This window comes from Xiphophorus couchianus, chromosome 6 (genome assembly GCF_001444195.1).
Source record: "Xiphophorus couchianus chromosome 6, X_couchianus-1.0, whole genome shotgun sequence".
Lineage (NCBI taxonomy): Eukaryota > Metazoa > Chordata > Actinopteri > Cyprinodontiformes > Poeciliidae > Xiphophorus > Xiphophorus couchianus.
Genome location: NC_040233.1, coordinates 22,152,635 through 22,170,659, shown reverse-complemented (window position 1 = coordinate 22,170,659; position 18,025 = coordinate 22,152,635). Strand labels below are relative to the sequence as shown.

At 38.7% G+C, this 18,025-nt stretch overlaps 1 protein-coding gene across 11 annotated transcripts in view; it reads right to left on the bottom strand.

Annotated features, from left to right (window-relative positions):
- The window catches only part of LOC114146801 (protein tyrosine phosphatase receptor type M), a 200,292-nt gene that overhangs the window by 29,246 nt on the left and 153,021 nt on the right, over nucleotides 1-18,025 (bottom strand). For 6 of the 11 annotated variants that reach the window (XM_028021175.1, XM_028021181.1, XM_028021183.1 and 3 more), the window contains 4 exons: nucleotides 15,811-16,004; nucleotides 7,284-7,371; nucleotides 6,252-6,328; nucleotides 1,817-1,853 (listed from right to left, as the gene is read on the bottom strand). In XM_028021175.1, the coding sequence (XP_027876976.1) occupies nucleotides 1,817-1,853; nucleotides 6,252-6,328; nucleotides 7,284-7,371; nucleotides 15,811-16,004 (396 nt within the window). Of the gene's footprint in view, nucleotides 1-1,816; nucleotides 1,854-6,251; nucleotides 6,329-7,283; nucleotides 7,372-11,952; nucleotides 11,962-15,810; nucleotides 16,005-18,025 lie in introns of all 11 variants that reach the window. The other 5 variants (XM_028021174.1, XM_028021173.1, XM_028021176.1 and 2 more) reach the window with 1 other exon arrangement.

Sequence of the window (18,025 nt, the reverse complement as noted above, 5' to 3'; positions counted from 1 at the left end):
AAAACAGATCCTTCCATGGCTTCTTCTTTCGTCTGAGTTCAGTATCCAATATCGGTGCAGAGGCAGACTGTGTAGAAAGCCGCTGATGTAAACTGCAAACTAAGCTTATTAGGTACGTAAAGTTTGTTTATTTTTGAACCAGTGAAACACAATGCTGTAAAATATCCCAACAAATATCTCAAGAAGTATCTCACTGTGTGTCTCTACAGCGCTCTGTCTGGAGTGAAGTCATTTTCAGATTGGAGCACCAACTTCTGAGACAACTTGAACACAGCAGGCAGACAGCCACAGCTACAACTGAGAAGTTAAAACCAAAACTATATTAAAATGGAACAGTCCAAGTACAAACCTAAATCGAACTAAGAATCTGTAGTAAAATTTTGGAATTGCTTTCTACTGACACTGACTGACCAATCTGACTAAGCTGGGGGTGTTTTGCAAAGCAGAATGAGCAAAAAAAAAGTTTTTTCAATGGAAAACTTTAAAAACCATGGATAATTTCTTTTCCATTTTCCATTGCATTGCCCTTGTGTTAGCCTATATAGCATAAAATTCCAGTAAATTACACTAAGCCTTATGGTAATCATGTGACAAACTTCAAAAGGGGAACTTGAAGGTGTATGAATACTTTTGGACGATACTGTAGATGGCTGCAATTAGTGCAACGCCGTATCACGGTTGTGATGGAAATTGAGAACTCATTATGCAAGCTCAATGAGAAAAAAAATGGGCTAATTAGCTTTAAGGGAAACACGTTGGTAGTCTTCTCGAGCCTTTCTTCCTTCTGTTTGGAAAATATCTTTGACTGTTGATCCCCTGGCGCATATTTAAAAATGAAGCATGGAGGGCTCTTAATGGATACAGGACACTTATGGAAGTCAATAATCCAACAGAAAATTCTTTCAGAGCCGAGCACGCTTGTTAAACGGGAGGCCTGCAGCGGAGAGCCAGCACTTGACAGAGGGCTTTGTTTTGAGTGTTTGACTCGGCGGTCAATGCGAGGCGTAGCAGGTGCAGTGCACTCAGACACACGTGCAGACAGAGTGGCCGAGCAGCCTGATTGGTATGCCGTGTCTTTTTGAAGTAAGAGCAAACCGAGAGCTGTTTTAATTGAGATGCTGAGGAAGGGAGGCAATGCACTAATAAACAGGTAATTATGCAACTCCCAGCTCCGCTAAAGCAGACTGTGAATCCATTAAGGCCTCTTTGCAAAAAAAAACACAAAAAAACCCCCTGTTTTTCCTCTTCACTGATTTTTTTTGTTTTATATTTTTTCTGAAAATCCCTGTACATGAAGCAGCACTGTTGAGTGGGAGTGAGGTTCTCAATGCAAAATTCATAACAATTAACCATCAATCAGATTTAACCTCTCAGGTCACTGGAAGAGCTCTGTTCTCCGTAAAATCTGCCAGCCAGATTAGCACAATGACAAAATGTGCCTGTACATGTCAGCTAATCCATTTATTTATTCATCCAGTGTGCTCCCAGACTGGCTGATTAATCGCTCCCACACCGCCGATGGAAGCAGAGAGGAAAAGAGACGGAGTGAGGAGGAAGCGTGCCGCTGCGCTCGCTAGCAGGCGTGTCTGCATGTCTGTGTACAGCAAGGAGCAGCAGCAGATTTGCACACACACACACCTGACTGAGCATCAAAGAGCAGTTTGCAGCAGCGCATGTAAACAACAATTGGGATGTTCAGAGAGATGTTTGCGAACACCTGCACAAACCCGAAGCAACAGACAGCCGGAAATTTTCACCACCCACACATTCCAGTTCAAAGCAAATGATAATTTTTTTTTGAAAGTTTTGCTCTTACCCTGAGTGGCGATGTAGTGATTCGGCCTGTGGTAGCCCTGGAAAAGGAGAGAGGAAGAAGAAAAGTATGGGATGAGAATATGAGCCACTTAACATCGCTCCTGGTTGTAAAAACACCAGCTGCTGAGAGTTTATTTGCACTAGAAACATATTGTCTTTGATATACATTGAGTAGAGCATTAGTGGAGGTTGTGAAATGGCTCTTTTCACAAAAGATACTTTAAAAAGCAGAGCAAGAAATCCTCATAGCAACTGTTTTTATTTTTAAAGTGTTCAATTTATGCAAGAATAAGAACTGCACTCATTCTTTAGATTTGACCTTCAAGCAGCCAAGCTTTCTCTTAATCTTTTATAACGGTGCTGAGATAAAGTTACTCAGGGTTTTAAATATTTTCCTTTGGACTTTGGATGCTTTTCCATTCACTTTTGCCATTTTCGGATAACAGTTTTGATATTAAATCCACTTGAAAATTGCAAATGTTGTTTAGGAAATTTTCTAACAATTTACAGACATTTGAGGAAAGTAAAACTTTAATTCACTTTGGAGTTGTTTTAGTATTTAGACAATCTAGATTACGAGATGTACTTGAATGCTTTTGGGAAATTTCGTCTGGTTAGAGTGACTATCAGCAGTACTGGTGTGTTGTCATTTCATATGCTGTGCAGCATTTAGGACTGGTTGGATGCTCCTGGCAGCTGGATTTGGATGTCAGCTAATTTTCAGCACCAGTGATGTTTACATTCAGATAAATATTGTTCCAGGTGAACAATTCAGTTACTTGCTGGAAACTAAATGTAATTGTAGTTGAAAAATGCATATGCTGACGTTTTGTGACAGACTAGACACAAAATGGGGGTATTTTAAGATAGTCTGAAAGGAAAGTAGGAAGTATAATTGACCTTCACATGTAGATGTGATGTGGAAGTTGGTGTGTCTTGGTTTGGTTAAAACAGTTAAAGGAATCATTTATCTGCTTTCCTCCGTTGTGACCATGTGCAACATTTCCTGATGTAAACAATAATATGCAACGTGTCTGTACAGGTGTGCATTTCTTTATTTTGATATTAGACCGTGCAGAACTAAAATGCTTCTTGAAAGACGATCCAAAAAAGGATTCTCTGTCACACTCTATATGCAGCGCACCTCTGGACTAAGCATCAGAAGCGTTGATAATCCCCAAGATACAAACTAACTGCGCTGATCTTCACAATAAGGCCCCCAGTCTAAGGGATTACTTTAATCCCTTCAAGTTTTATTTGTCCAATTCATTGTCTTCTCCTCAGAGATATGAGCCAGGAAACAAAACATTAGGACTTAAAGGCTCTTCCTCCACCCAGCCTCCTTTCGATTGTGCTCCCCACCACCTCCCCTCTCTCCCAGCCACCCCTGCTGCTTTGCTTATCTCTCTCATATTCAATTTGACGTGGACTGTGATTAACGCTCCTCCAACGACGGGAGAAAGACACAAAGGATATTTTCCTCATTCTGCCTCTCATCCACAGGGCTCCTTCAGCTATTCAGCTCTCCTCCATTTTTAATGACTTTCTTATCTCTGGACTACGGAGGAGATTTGTTTGGGCTTTTATGTGTGTTCGCTTGAGTAAAGCAGAGGCCCTGTACACTGTTGGATTAGACAGTGGAAGACAGAGAGAGAAAGAAATGGCCCTGACATTCGTTCAGGTGAGAGAAGCTTTCGATGGACACGCCAGAGCCTTTCTGTAAGCCTATTAGCAAAACACAAGTACGTCTTCAGGATATACAGGTAAACATGCAAAATGCCACTTTTGCACATGGCAACAGAATAAGATTTCTTTTCAGGTTTGTGTAAATCATAATGTGATTTTAAATATCTGCTGATCTTGGTCTTTCACTGCAAACTTAGGACAATTTTAAGAATAGGGAGGTAAGTGTTCAAAACAGGTAACATGAAGTCTTTTTGCCTGACCATAATTTCAATTTTAATATTACTACACAGCCCATTTTTTTACTTCTGAGTGCCAATCCTATCACCTGAAGAGACAGAAAATATGCTTGTATGTTTAGTTGTTCTTGTATTTCCATCAGCTTGGATTATTACAGCACTATCTTCTCTGGTTTCTGTAAAAATCAATCAGGTTGCTGCAGCTCATCCACAAATGCTGCTGCCAGAGTCCTGACCAACAACACAAAAGGCAATTAGTTTTGAAATGACATGGATTTTGTGAACAGATTGCATCTGTGTTCTTGCCTAACAGTTTTGTGAATATGATTCATTCCTGCTCTGCATCGCTTCTACAAACGATACAATCTGTTCACAGGCCTCAATTGTGTGTACATAACATAACTCTACAGGCAACAGATCATTGCACTGTTTCATTGCCTCCTAAATGTTTATTAAAATACTGCATCAATTGCACAGAAATGAAACACACCCATTCAGTTTACTCGTACATGACTCCAAATAATCAGAATACCAGAGTACAATAACAAACAGTGTGGCAAATGTTCTGCACATAAGAGTTTATTGGTAGAAGAAGCTTCTAGATGGGTTAAAAAGCTTTCTGAAGAGCAAAAACATCATTACCCATCTGTCCATATTTCTACTAAGTACTTTCCCAATGAAGCTGGCATAGCGGTAGAAATCCTTTTCAATCAGGACCTGCTTTAAAATGCGTATATTCTTATTTTGTAATGGGGCTCTCCACTGCGTAAGTCTTCTCTGCAGCATAATGGGCCATAAAGCGAATAGCGGGAAAGGTAAATAATTTAGGCCTCCTGCATTTTGCCGTGGCACACCTTGCATTATGAATTTATGTTTGAGGGAGTAACAAGAGATTACAAATTACCGCATTATAGAGTGAGACGATAGGAGACTGGCCGAGAGTGCTCTCTCTCTCTCTCTCTCTCTCTCTCCTGAGCAGATAACCACTTAGAGATTCGGCCCATTACACATGGAGCGGGAAGCTTCAGTGAGCTGCTGTGATTGGTCACACCCTGCATCTAACACTGCTATTAACAGCAAATCAGGTCAGATCGGGAGAGTCCATATTGTGGGAGTTAAGTGCGTTAGACCTGTTTTTAGTGGAAGCTGTGGCTTGCATCACTTCTTAATGACTTTTACTTAATGCAAAGGCATCCTAAGTCAGTTTTTATTTTTTTACAACTACTGTACACAAGTAGTGTACAATAGTTAGAAGTTACAATAGAAGTGCAATTGACTTGCTAAATGTCTAAGAATAGAGATAAAGATGAAAAAGTTTGTTATTTCTTCTCTGTCACACCATACTTCTGATTTCTTTTCAAATATTTTTGGTCTAGTTTCTAGAGTAAATATCTTGAAATAAGTCAAAAGTAACTCATAAGCTACGTTTCTGCGTAATTTAAGAGTTTGTTTTAAGTCAATATTTATATTGATAAAAATATATTAGTTATAAGAGAAATAATCAATGGAACAAGACATTTTGAAAAATGTCAACATTGATTCAAATATTACATATCTGTGTTTTTTTTTCAACATTTCTGTTTAAGAAGTCTATTTTCATGCAAATTTCCATGTACTTTATTCAATTTACCAAAACAAAGAACATGTTGTGTTTTTTCAACCTATATTCAAAAATAAAATCAGAGCGTAAAAAATTAAGCTTGTGTCAAATAATAAAACATTAATTATTAAAGACATTTAAACACTAGGGACTGAAAATAAAATTAAAAGTAGAAATCAATGTGTGAAAGCATTTAAAAAATGCTTTTCAACTGGAGAACAAAAATGTATCTATTTAATTTAATAAACATTGAGAGGAGTAAGCCGAAGAAAAAGAAAAAATCATGGAAAATTCAAATTCGCCCAAAAATACACAACTTGGCCAAATCGTCTCTGCATTTGCATGACCACAGCCCTAGTTTCCATAAAAGAAAATTAAATTAAAGTAAAACACAACATATCCTAGTAAACATCAGGGGTATATATCTATTTTGCTCTTTGAGTGACCAGAAGTGAAGGGATTTGACGATGTATCAAGCACTCCTAATCAGTTATGTCCTTTTGATATTCAGTGCAGTTGAACTCAGTTCATTTGTATTCCTGGTAAACATGTAAAGTAATTATCCATGAGGCCTTTTTGGGCTCTACATGTCAGCTTACAGTTCAAAGCAAAGTCGAAAACTAGAACCTCAGTTTTCCCTCTGGGCCGGTTTGCCTTTTCTCTCTCCCAGCACTGCAAGCCTCTGATCTCTACTCCTCTGAATGTATCCGATGTACAGAATGATACAGCTGGGCCTCTAAAGTTAAGGCAACGTGCCTGAGTGTGTTTTTTTGTTCGTGTGTGTGATGGACAAGCAGTCAGTGCCGTCCCATCCCTCAGGCCCCCCTGAGACGGTGGGACCAGCGCCCTCTCTCTCCCCAAGAGGAAGCGCAGTGACCTTTGAGTCGGTGGTGCTGGCTGGTGTGAGTACTTACATCAACGTAATTTGCATTAATGTAATCGGAGCTCTGTTCCCCCTCCGGGGCCTGCAGCCTGACACGGGAGTGATCATCTGGAAGAGAGGCAGAGAGGAAGAAACCAGAGTTGAATTAATCATATTAACGAGGCCAGCAAGAGACGAGACGGGAAGGGACAGCTGGAAATAAAGAATGCAGAGAAAAATTAAAAGGTGGGTTTTGGAGGTATGAAACCAGGGACAGAGGTGGATGCCAGCTAATGGAGGACACCAAACAAACTTAGGCTGTATTCACACTGCAGCCTGAAGTGACCCAAATCTGATTTTTATGCCTTTATACAACTTTTCATACAATCTGAACAACAGAGATCAGATTTTTACAAATGGGATTCAGACCAGTTGGATATGTGGTCCAAAATCTGACATGTGTCTGATGTTTTCAAATGCGACCTTAGTCTGCATGTCCAGGTTGAAATCATCCGACCTCTACGTCACCGATACTCAACAAACGTCACTTCTTTGTTTGATTCAAACCTTTTTACAAGAAATAAAGTCAGATTTCTCTATATTAAATGCTAATTTTGCAAACTGCTAGCTTGAACTTTAATATAAAGCAACCAGCCCTGTAAGAACATTCAGATATTTGATATGACCCAAAATGAAAATGAGCTTGACGCTCCTGATCTAAAGCTTTAAATATAAGTAAATTAGCTTCCAAACTGTGTTTCCCAATCAGTCTGGATTCACATATTTCCACCACAGCGAACAGATATCAGGAATAATTTGGGAGCAGTTCTGCTTTCCTTTCACACAACAAGCCAAAGCTACTTATCATATGACATCCCATCCTGCTCAGCCTATTCGTCATAACTGAAAAGACACAACGGGATGAATATAAAAGCAGAATGAAAAGGTCAGAGCTGCTCTCGTTGGCTGGTAATAAAAACTCTGTTTGAGCAGCTTAGACCCATCCAGTCACGAGCTTAGCCAATAAATTAGACAGATGAATGTGGGGGGGTTCATGAGGAGTGTAGAGGTGCTTTGTACACACATGCAATGATATTCCCATATCGGTTCTTCATGCGGTTCTCATCCTTCTTGGCGGAGTCCCATGGTGCTGACTGTCCTTCAAAAAAGCTCTGGAAAAAAATAAAAAACAGAAGAAAGGGAGATGAAACGTGGCGTCATGTGAAACCATTCCACTCACTGCAAAAACACAAAATTTTACCAAGTATTTTTGTCTGATTTATAATGCAAAAAGCTTAGTATACTTGAAATAAGACAAAATTAACTTGCAAGTAACTTTTCAACACAATATAGGAGCTTGTTTAAAGTCAATAGATCTCCAATATTGATGAATAACTAATAGTTATAAGTGAATAATTTATTTGTTTATTTAAGGATCCCCATTAGTCGCTACTATAGTAGAGATTATTCTTCTTGGGGTCCAAATCAGACATTACTGTAAGAATCCTATACAAACATTCCTAAAAATACAAATGCATTTCTTAAGACACAAACGAGATTAAATTAAACACAAAATTCAAATCAACTGTTTCAATTTACAAAATTATGACAAGGAAAAAAAAACCTTACCACACAAACTATTTCAACCATAACAGAACTTAAAATAAGTTATAATATGGCATTTTTAGTAAAAATTTTTACTTATAATATTGGAGAAATTTTATATTAAAAATGCTATATTATTGCAGAGAAAATGCCAATGTTCCACTGGCAGTTTCTTTTTTTTACTTATAACTAAAAATTACTTATCTACTTATATTTTTCTACTTATAATATGATAAAAATATCTTGTTCAAGTGGCAGATTATTTCACTTATAACTAGTACTTTTTCATCAAAATTAAGGAATTAACTTTAAAAAGCTCATATATCTTGCTGAAAAGCCACTTAGATGTTAGTTTTGTTTCATTTCAAGTGTATTTGCAGTAGAAACCAGACAAAAAAATAGTTGCTTTTGCAGTGCATGATAACTAGACTACAAAATGCAGTATTGATCTTTCCCTTCAACAAATAAAAACAGTATATAGCAACACAGAAAGATATTCACATTAGTATCAGACATGAAACGCAGCGAGGGTGGAGGTTCCCAGGGCGGAGTGTCAAAAAGCGATCCCCATTAGAGTCAGTGGCAGCGGGTGTTGCCCTCAAACCCCTCACAGACGAGGCGACCGCAGAGGCTGCCTGTCTGCCTCCTCCGAGGAACTCAATCAGCTCATGGCGGGGAAAAATAAAGCCCGCTCATCGTCCCCAGATAAAAAAACACGCTCCGCTCAGATTACCCTCATGAAATATTTACCGTCTCTCGCTGGGGAGATTTCCATTCTGATGGCACACCAGGCACAATTAAGCCAAATTATGAAAAATACATCTCCCAATGCCAGGTCACTGATGCTCAGGAGGGAAAACTGGGGTAAGGGGAGGCTGAGGTTGGCTCCAAGCAGACTGAGCTGGACCAAAACCTGTGACTCCTCTGTCCTTTTAGCTAGTAGGCTAATGAACATTTGAAAAGGCAGACAATTCATTACGATGCATCTGGAAAATAAAGATTCAAGAACGAATACAGGGAGGTTAAAGAGGTGATTTGAGAGCTCCTTTTAGTGTGGAAGAGGGAAGCGACGCTCTCAATCATCAGTCATCCAGGACATGATGGTTCCATTCATCTAAGTGCTGTGGCAGGCCCCAGGCTGTTTGTCTAGCATAAAAAGGCCCCGCAGACACCACACAAGGACATATTTCTGCATGGAGTCCTAAAGATTAGCGATTTCACCGAGAAGCAGCTTTAATATGCTAAAAATATGCCCCATCCTTCAGGTGCGGATGGACGTATGTCTCAGAGATGGATTAGCCTGCTGTGCTCAGATCCTGATCAGATTCAGTGTCCCTCTGAAGGATGCGGGCCTCGCGCTTCAAATTTAAAAACAAATCATCCTCAAAGCAAATGGCTGTAAAAAAAAAATCGCACAAGTATCTACACCTCGAAAACCTTTTCACATTTTGTCACATTACCGGGAATAATTTTTTTTTACTGGGATAGTAAATAGAAGTTGACTGTAAAGTGCAAAAAGTAGTAAAATCTGAAAAGTGTGGCATGCATTTTGTGCCCAGCACCTCGATACTTTGCAGAACAACATTTAGCTGCCAAATAGAAACATTAATCAATTTTCAAACCTCGCCACTGAGTATTAATGAGATCTATGCCTAAACTTTGAGTAGGCCAGTGTGAGTGATCTATAATATATGTTTGGGATTGATATTGTAATGAGAAGGTTAACTTCCAACCTAGGCTCAAGTTCTTTGCAGGTTCTAACAGATTTTCTGGTATTTTATATTAGTCAACTCCAAGTGGTTTCCCTGTCCATAGTGAGACATGATGCTGCCACCACCAGCATGTTTCACAGTGAAGAATGGGTGTGTTCACCCCACATTTTGTTTTGCATGTTGTTCAAAAAGGTTAATTTTAGTTTCATCTCACCAGAGAGCCTTCTTCCTCTGGTTGATGGATGCTAGTTGTTCATTAGGTGTCTTCTGAAGTTGAAATACATTCAATACAAATCCACTTTTTTGATTTAATTTAATTTTTTCCAAACTTTAATGTTTTTGCTTCCACTTCATAATTGTGTGCTACTTTGTTTTATCCCATCATACATTGTATTTTTCCCTCATATCATAAGAAAATATAAAAAACCTTTTAAGGCCTTGCATGCGGTCTGGATTCTTAATTTAATACTTAAAGCGACGACAGCTTAAATGTGGGACTAACGCTCCTGAAATTTATTCTAGAAGTAAAAAAAGATGCTGTATTTGCTGTACTACACCTGCAGGTAGCTTTTTCCTCCATTATGCTGAATTTATTCCCACTGGCAGAGATCCAACTTAGCATGTTTTTAATTACAGGCTAACTTCTGATCTGCAGTCCCAGAACAGTTTGCCTCCTTTGCTGTTACTTTTTCTGAACCACTTAACCGTAAGTAAAAGACAGACCACATTCCCTGCAGTCCCTGTAAAGCAGAGTGCTTGACATACAGCATGGTAAGGGTAAAACTGAAGAAACGGTGTAGAAATTGCTGAAGCAGGCTAGTTTGGCGACTTGTTTTTGCAATAATAAGCCACTTACTGGTTTAGAAAAGGGAACACATTCAGACAGAATTGTTGGGATTCTGTGGGTTAAATGTAAAAATTTAAGGTGGGCAAGGATTTTCACTTTGCAATTTTCCTTTTTTTTTTTTTAATGAAAAGTAAGATTAGTTTTCATAACCTGTTCAGAGTCTATTGTAAGGAAATGTGGTTCAGTGGATCTCTGTCTATTTGTGCTTCAGTATTTGCAGAGTCAACATTTTTCCATACAACATGAATCCGTATGCCTTTAGATTTTTTCTTAGCACGCATCCAAGATATTGGGGGAAAAAATGCAGCTTGGGAAGCTAAAAATATCTAAGTTCAATTCCACTTGACACGCTACTGTCTGGCGTTTGCAAAGCAGCCAATCCAGAAGTGGAATTTATGTTCCTTGGTGCTGATTGGCTGCAACCCCGAATTGGAGATAAGGAAGAGTAGTATAGATGTTGGGTTATGCAGTAGTGCTAAAAAGGTTTCCACTGTAATGAGTTTAAATGTATATTTGGTGTTTGAACTATTAAAATAAGCCATTTTAAGTGTTTTTAGACGGGTTCTCAAGTATTTGTGGATTTTAGCTGCTGCAGGGCCAGTTGTGATCCCTAATATCCATGAATATCAAGAGTCCACTCTATTTTTAATTGAAAGATTTTATTTAAAAGGAACATGTTCCATTTATAGATATATAAAAAAAAACTTTTTTTGATGGAAAATATATAGAATTGTGTAGATGCTTAAAAATATGCCTTACTTTTGTGGCATGTCGCTCTATAATAAGGCTTTATGTAGAAATATGGTGCAATACAGAAAGAAATGTTTGGCAAAAACGGCTTTTTTCAGTTTAAGAATGTATTTTTCTCCATACTGTATTTCATCAATATCAATTATTAAGAAGAGAAATAAGCAGGTGAGAAATTATTAAGTACATATTTGTACCAAATGGAGGTAGATGAAGGGAAAAAAATAGAAGGATGAATTGGCAAAGGGACCAAATTGACCAGAACCCACCGTCAGGACTTTCACAGCCATGTAGATGATGCACAAATGTTTGCTCTGATGAAACAAGCTGATAACAAGTGCAAGACAACGACGGCATGGTGATGTTGATGAATCAGAAGCTTGTTTTCTTCTCTCAAACTGTGCAGCAACGTGCAGGACAATTCACACATGCAGATACTTTGTTATAGCTTACTTCCGATCTGCCTTGGGAAAGCTTTTACAAAGTATGAAAGTGTTTTACAGTGTCGCTTTATAGTCCAGAGTAGAAATAGCAATTTGTAGCTTGCTGACTGCCTTTCATTCATTTGTTTCTGTAATCTAATAAATCATTTCACAGTAATAGTAGCTGCTTCTGGACACTGTTAAACACTTAGTAACTTCACAAAACATCTGTTGGTAAATGCCCTTTTCAGATTAAATCAGCAATGTGTGCCATTTATCCTCACAGGATCTTAGAAGTAGCCCACAACCACTACTGATCTGTAAACTTACTTTTTATCATTTTCTAAAAAAAACCCCCAAACAAACAAAAAAAAACTGAAAAAATACAAAACTCACAAGTAACCAAAAGTATTGGCTTACCTCGTTTATCTGATCCAAAGTTAACGTACAGAATAACAAGAAGCATGGGTCAGAGAGAAATATAGTACAGTGTAAGTCAACAGGTTTAGAGGTGCACTGTAGGCTCCTGTCTCATAATCAGAAATGAACAATTAAAAAGGGCATTAACCTTAAGAGAGACGGAGATAGAGGGGACAGCAGAAGGACACAACATTCACAATGGATTCGCCTGGCCGAGTGAGAATGAGCTCCATCGCACATTTAAAGCACCAAACGGGCTTTTTTTAGAATTTGTTTGGTGAAAAAAAATCTCAAAATAAACATAATTGTGAAGTGGAAGAAAAATGAATCACAGTTTTCATAAAAAATAAACTCTGGTACCGGCGACCACCTTCAGTTGTCACCAAATCAGAAAGTAGAGTCCACGTCTGTGTAATTTAATCTCAGCATAAATACAGCTGTACTCTGAAGGCCTCAGAGGTTTGTTGGAGAAAAGTAACGAACAAACAGCATCATGAAGATCAACAAATGTGTCAAGCTCAGGGAGAGAGTTACTGCAAACACATTGCTGCTGCCTAAGACAGACAGAATGATCTGTTTCAGGCGGTCCTGTCACTTTAAATCAGCGTTTCTCAATTCCGGTCCTCACGCCCCCCTGCCCTGCATGTTTTAGGTGTTTCCCTTCTGCCACACACCTGGACTGAATATGTGGGTGATTAACAGGCTTCTGCAGCACTCAATGGTCATGCAATCATTTGAATCAGCTACTCTGGAATAGAGGTACATCTAAAACATACAGAGCAGGGGGGCCTGAGGACTGGAATTGAGAAGCACTGCTTTAAATCCAAGAAGGCTGCTGCTGGCCACGCCCCCAAACTCAACGTTTACACTCCCACATGAAAATGGCTTTGAAAAACAGAAGTAGAGCCTCCTGCTCAACCAGGTAGAACGCAAGAAGTGATTTCTGGATGGTAAATAAACAGCAAAACACTTGTCTTTTCAGCAGCCTTTGTTCAGTGAATACAGCGGTAAAACCTGCTGACCAAACATGCTGGAGCTCATCTTGGGTTGCTAAGTAACGTTGATTGTAACTCAACAATTGGGAGGTTTTTGAAATGGCTCAATTTCCAGACATTAAAAAAATCTGGGTGGTTTTGGAAGCATTTGGGTTGTATTTTAGAAGCAGCTGTGACCCAAATGGAAGTACAAAAATGTGAAAAAAAAATTAAATTAATGGTTTATTTTATTTAGTTGTATTATGTGTGCCTGGAAACTAACACTCCTAGTTGCTCATGTAGTTAATGAAACATGGTGGTGGAAGCATCATCCTGAGGTGATGCTTTTCTGCAGGAGGAAAAGAGTTGCTGGCTGATTTAGTAGTAAGATCGATTAGGCAAAGTACAGCGCGATGATGAAGAAAGTCTGTTAGAGGCTGCAGTTCTGAAAAACTTCATTCCACTTCACAGCTTTGCATTACTTTGAGTTGTTCTGCCACATCAAATCACAATCAAATGAGTTGAAGTTTACGACTAATGTGACAAAAAGTGAAAAAGTTCAAAACAAATTAATGTGCTGTTATTTTATTTTAACAGCTACTTCTGTCATGTGGCGTCCTTTTAATATCTGTGCGATGGGGGTGTATCGGGCAAAGCTCTATTATTTTCTTCCCCAGTCATGAGGAGGAAGAGCGAAGTGAATTACTGATGAATCTGGACCACATATAGCTCGCAAGGTGGGAAACGAAAAGAGAGTAATGAACAGAGGAGGTGTGAATAAGAAAACCGCAGAAAATAACGAACAAGCGAAATGATCTGAAAATGTGAGCAGAGATGTGAGGCGAGTTATTAAAAATGAGAGGATCTGGAAGGAGAAAGGTGACGATGATGATTTCAGTTTGAAGGAAGAGGCCGCAGCAGCAGATAAAAACGCCACTGTGATGCAGGTCAGATGCAGACAAGATAGCAAAGACAGATGATTTAAAAAGTTTAGCCTGAAGCCTCTTTGAAAAGGCTGGTTGGTGGGGGTGCGGAGGGATGGCGAGGAGGCTGGAGTGCCGCCAAAGCCCCGCCATCCTCTCACGCTAATGAGAGAAAACAAGAATGATGCTCTGCTGTGGCAAAATCCTTTGTTTTGGTGTCAGATAACAGGTGGTGTTGCGAGAGAGTGCGCTTGGCTGCCTTCAGTGGACCCCAATCAAACCTGCTTCAGGTGAAGGAGGGGTTCTTACAGAGTGGAGGGAGGGAGGCTACAGGCTACAGCAGCAGTGTCAAACTCATTTTCATAAAGATCCTGAATGTTCTCGAGAGCTGGTTGTGTCAGAATGCATCGATAAAACCCATTAACAAACCAATACAATATTAATACGTAGCTGTCTCTGCATTCAATGAATACTTCTTAAAATTAAATAATATTGAACATCTTTTTGTATTGATTAGACCCTCCAGGATTTCACTATTGTTTTTGTAATTTTTTTGCAATCATAATCTGATTTTGTGGTGCTGATTTATAAAATATTTGTGAGGAATTCTGCAATATTTGCGCTTATGTATAATGGAAACGTGACTATTTGTTTCTCGCCATCAAAGTTGTGTAGTACTCAATTACATTTACGTGAGTAATGTTTTTGAAAATAAAAAGTACTTTTAGGAGTGTTTTCTATTATGGTGTACATTTTACTTCTACTCGAGTTATTTTATTAAGTGTTTCTACTCTTACTTTGGTAACATTTTTGGATTTTCTACCCACTGAATGAAAAACAAACATGACACAGAAACACACCTGCAATTTTGTTAAGGTTTCATAAGTTTTTTTTTTTACTGACAGAAACTGATTTGGTTTTGTTTTTATTTTTACCTGATTTTGTTATTTTTTGTGATTTATTTAAATTATTGTCATTTTGGTCCTTAAAATACCAAAATTTCCACTTAACTTTATATTTTGGTCCATCTCTTTATGGAATTCTTAAATAATAAATTATTCATGTTTTCATCAGTTACTCACTACTTGAGTAGACTTTTTAATCAAATACTTTTTTACTCTTACTTGAGTAATTTCTTAGACAGCTACTTTTTACTTTTACTTGAGTCAAACTACGTTGAAGTAGTGCTATTCTTACTTGAGAACAATTTTTGGGTACTCTGCCCAGCTCTGCGAGTCGCCATATCGACCACGGACTACAGTATATCTTAAGCTGAAGAAGTAGTAGAAATAAGATATACTGCCACCTTCAGGTGGGAGATAGTCACTTAAACACAATGTTTTTGACTATTTTTGCAGAAAATTTGCAATAAACTCAAAATTATGCATTGGCGCAAAAAAAAGAGATGCAGGGGTCTGTTGATTTTGCATGAATTTCCACAACCGTGAAAAACTAGAGGGACTGAGTGATATTTTTTCTGCATGCAGGTAAAAACTGCTTTGATTTGATTTTTTAAATAATATTTAATCGAATAATAAATTAATTAAATTTAATATTTGAGCATTTTAAGTGCTATTTATAAAAATCTATGGCGGTCCAGATTTGGCCCCTGGGCCTTGAGTTTGACACATGGCGCCTACAGCATCAGAACACAAGAATACTCACTCACTCACCACATTGCTCTGAACAGCAAGGAACAGATGATCATCAAAACAAAACAACACAAAAACTGCGACGGGGCACATTAACAATTCATCAAAAAAGTGAATCTGGAGGGGGAAACAAACCAGTTCTGCTGCATGCTACAAACCAGACACAAACAAAGAAGAAAAAAAAGACTGCACGCAGTGACACAGATGAAGCCTTGTTTTAGGCTGTTAAACACTGAAGAACCTCTGAGGAGATGTTAGCAGCATCTTATGAGGGAGGGTGGCGGCGGCGGCAGCCGGGCTGCATCCTACCTCGTACTCCTCCTTGAAGCCGTAGCCCTCGGCGCATTTCATCTGGGTGATGTGCTGCAGGAGGTCGGCGACGCGGATCGCCGGGTGCAGCTGACCCGTCTGGTAAGGCACGTCCACCGGCTCCCGCTTCCTCAGGGAGTGAGTGTGCGACTGCACCAGGCTGCTGGTGTCGCTGCCCATGTTCTGGCTCTCATCTGGCGGGGAGCGAGGGGCAAGAAAACAGAGACAGGACAAGGAACTTAAGGACAGAGGAAGAGGAGCTGAACACGCATCAGTGGATTACATCTGGGTGACATGAGGCTTGAAGCAGTAAATGATAAAAGATTTTCTGTTAATTTAGACATGAAGTTCCTTGCAAAAGTATGACAGAGTATTAAGGCCACACTAAGAAAATAAAAAATATAAACTTATGAAAATAAAGTTGTACGAGAGTCAAGTCAAAATAATACAAGAATAAATTCGTAGTATAATAATATGACTTTATTCTAGTGATGTTGACTTTGTAGTACTATTTTGACTTTGTTACCATGATATGACTTTAATGTTGTAATACCATGACTTTATTATTGTAATATGACTTTATTCTGGAAATATTATGACTTTATTCTGGAAATATTATGACTTTATTCTCATAAGATTGACTTTATTCTTATATTATTACGACTTTATTCTAGAATACTATGGCTATATTCTCGTAATGTTTATGTTTTTTACATATTTTAGTTTTTCTTAGTGTAGTTCTAATACTCTGTTATACAAAAGTCCTCTTAAAACTTAAAACGTTGTTTTTTTTTTGAGTCGTCATGTTTCAACGTCACGTTTCAACCACAAACTTCATCAGGATCTTGAAGTGCATTATTGTAAAATGGAAACAAAAAGAGACATGATTTAAAGCATTGTTTCTACAATGAAGAATCTGAAAATTGTGACATGCATCTGAGTTTTACCTTTCATTGCAGTTAGACCTTTAAGCTTTGCAGTTTTCACACATTATTTTTTGCAAAATAGCTCAAGCTCTGTCAGATTGCACAGAGAGCAACTGTGAATATTTATATTCAAGCTTTTGCCATAAATTCTCAACTACACTTAATCCAGGTCTTTGACTAGGCCATTTTAAACACACAAATATGCTTTGTCCAAACCGTTCCACAGTATTTCTAGCAAAGTTTTTAGTTCTTTCCATCCTGCTTCCCATACTTTCTGACCAGCATCCCTGTTGCAGATGAAGAATATTCCATTTCCTCCACACAGTTTTTGTATTTCACCCACAAAGTGCAATACTTGATTTGTCTGACCACCACATTCCCACAGCATGATGCTGCCACCACCATGTTTCTTAATTCAAATGCAAAGTGGGACTGAATAATTCAAATGCATGGCACACTTTCAAACTTTTCTTTGTAAACAACCATGTCTCATTTTCCTTCCACTTCACAATTAAACACTACTTTTTGTTGGTCTTCAAAAAAAAAGAAAAAGATAATCCTAACAAAATGTTGAAGTTTGTGTTTGCAATGCGACAGGTTGCGAAAGTTCAAAGGCTTGGAATATTTTTGCAAGGCACTGTATAAACCTGAGATAAGCAGATTTAGGTTTTGTCACTTTTCAGATTGCTTACTGTTTCATACACAGATGGTACATTATCTCATTTACTGTTAAGCATTATGTCACCACCCTCCAGATTGACAAACAACTCTCGGCTAGTAATCTGTTTGTTATGGATGGTCACAACAACACAACATCATTGAGTAATAGGATGAGTCATGTGGTGGGAAGGTTCAGGTCCATCTGTCTTATTATAGCTGGAAAACTCGGTCATCTATAAGGCCCTTTAGGTAAGGCGCTAGCACCACCATGCTTTTAAACATGGCGTCTGTAAGAATAAGACATGTTTGGGCCACAACTGTGAGAAACAGTAGAGGTCATTGTAAAAAATGTCATGAAGATGCTGTAAAAACAACAGGTTTACTTCAGTTTACTGGCACAACAGTATGCTGGTTTGGGCTGCGGCTCATACTGAGAACCAAAGTCCGGTCCAGCTCTTTCATACTGTTCTCCAGTCGGTGGCAGAAATGAGGCACAAATGCTTTTGGGGGGAGCCAGCGAATGATGGAGGATGTCCAAAAACATGGAGGAAGATGTGAGGAGGAGAGGGTGCAGTGGGGGCCACAGTGAGCATGTTGCAGCAGGCACCATCAGAAGCATCACAAAGACA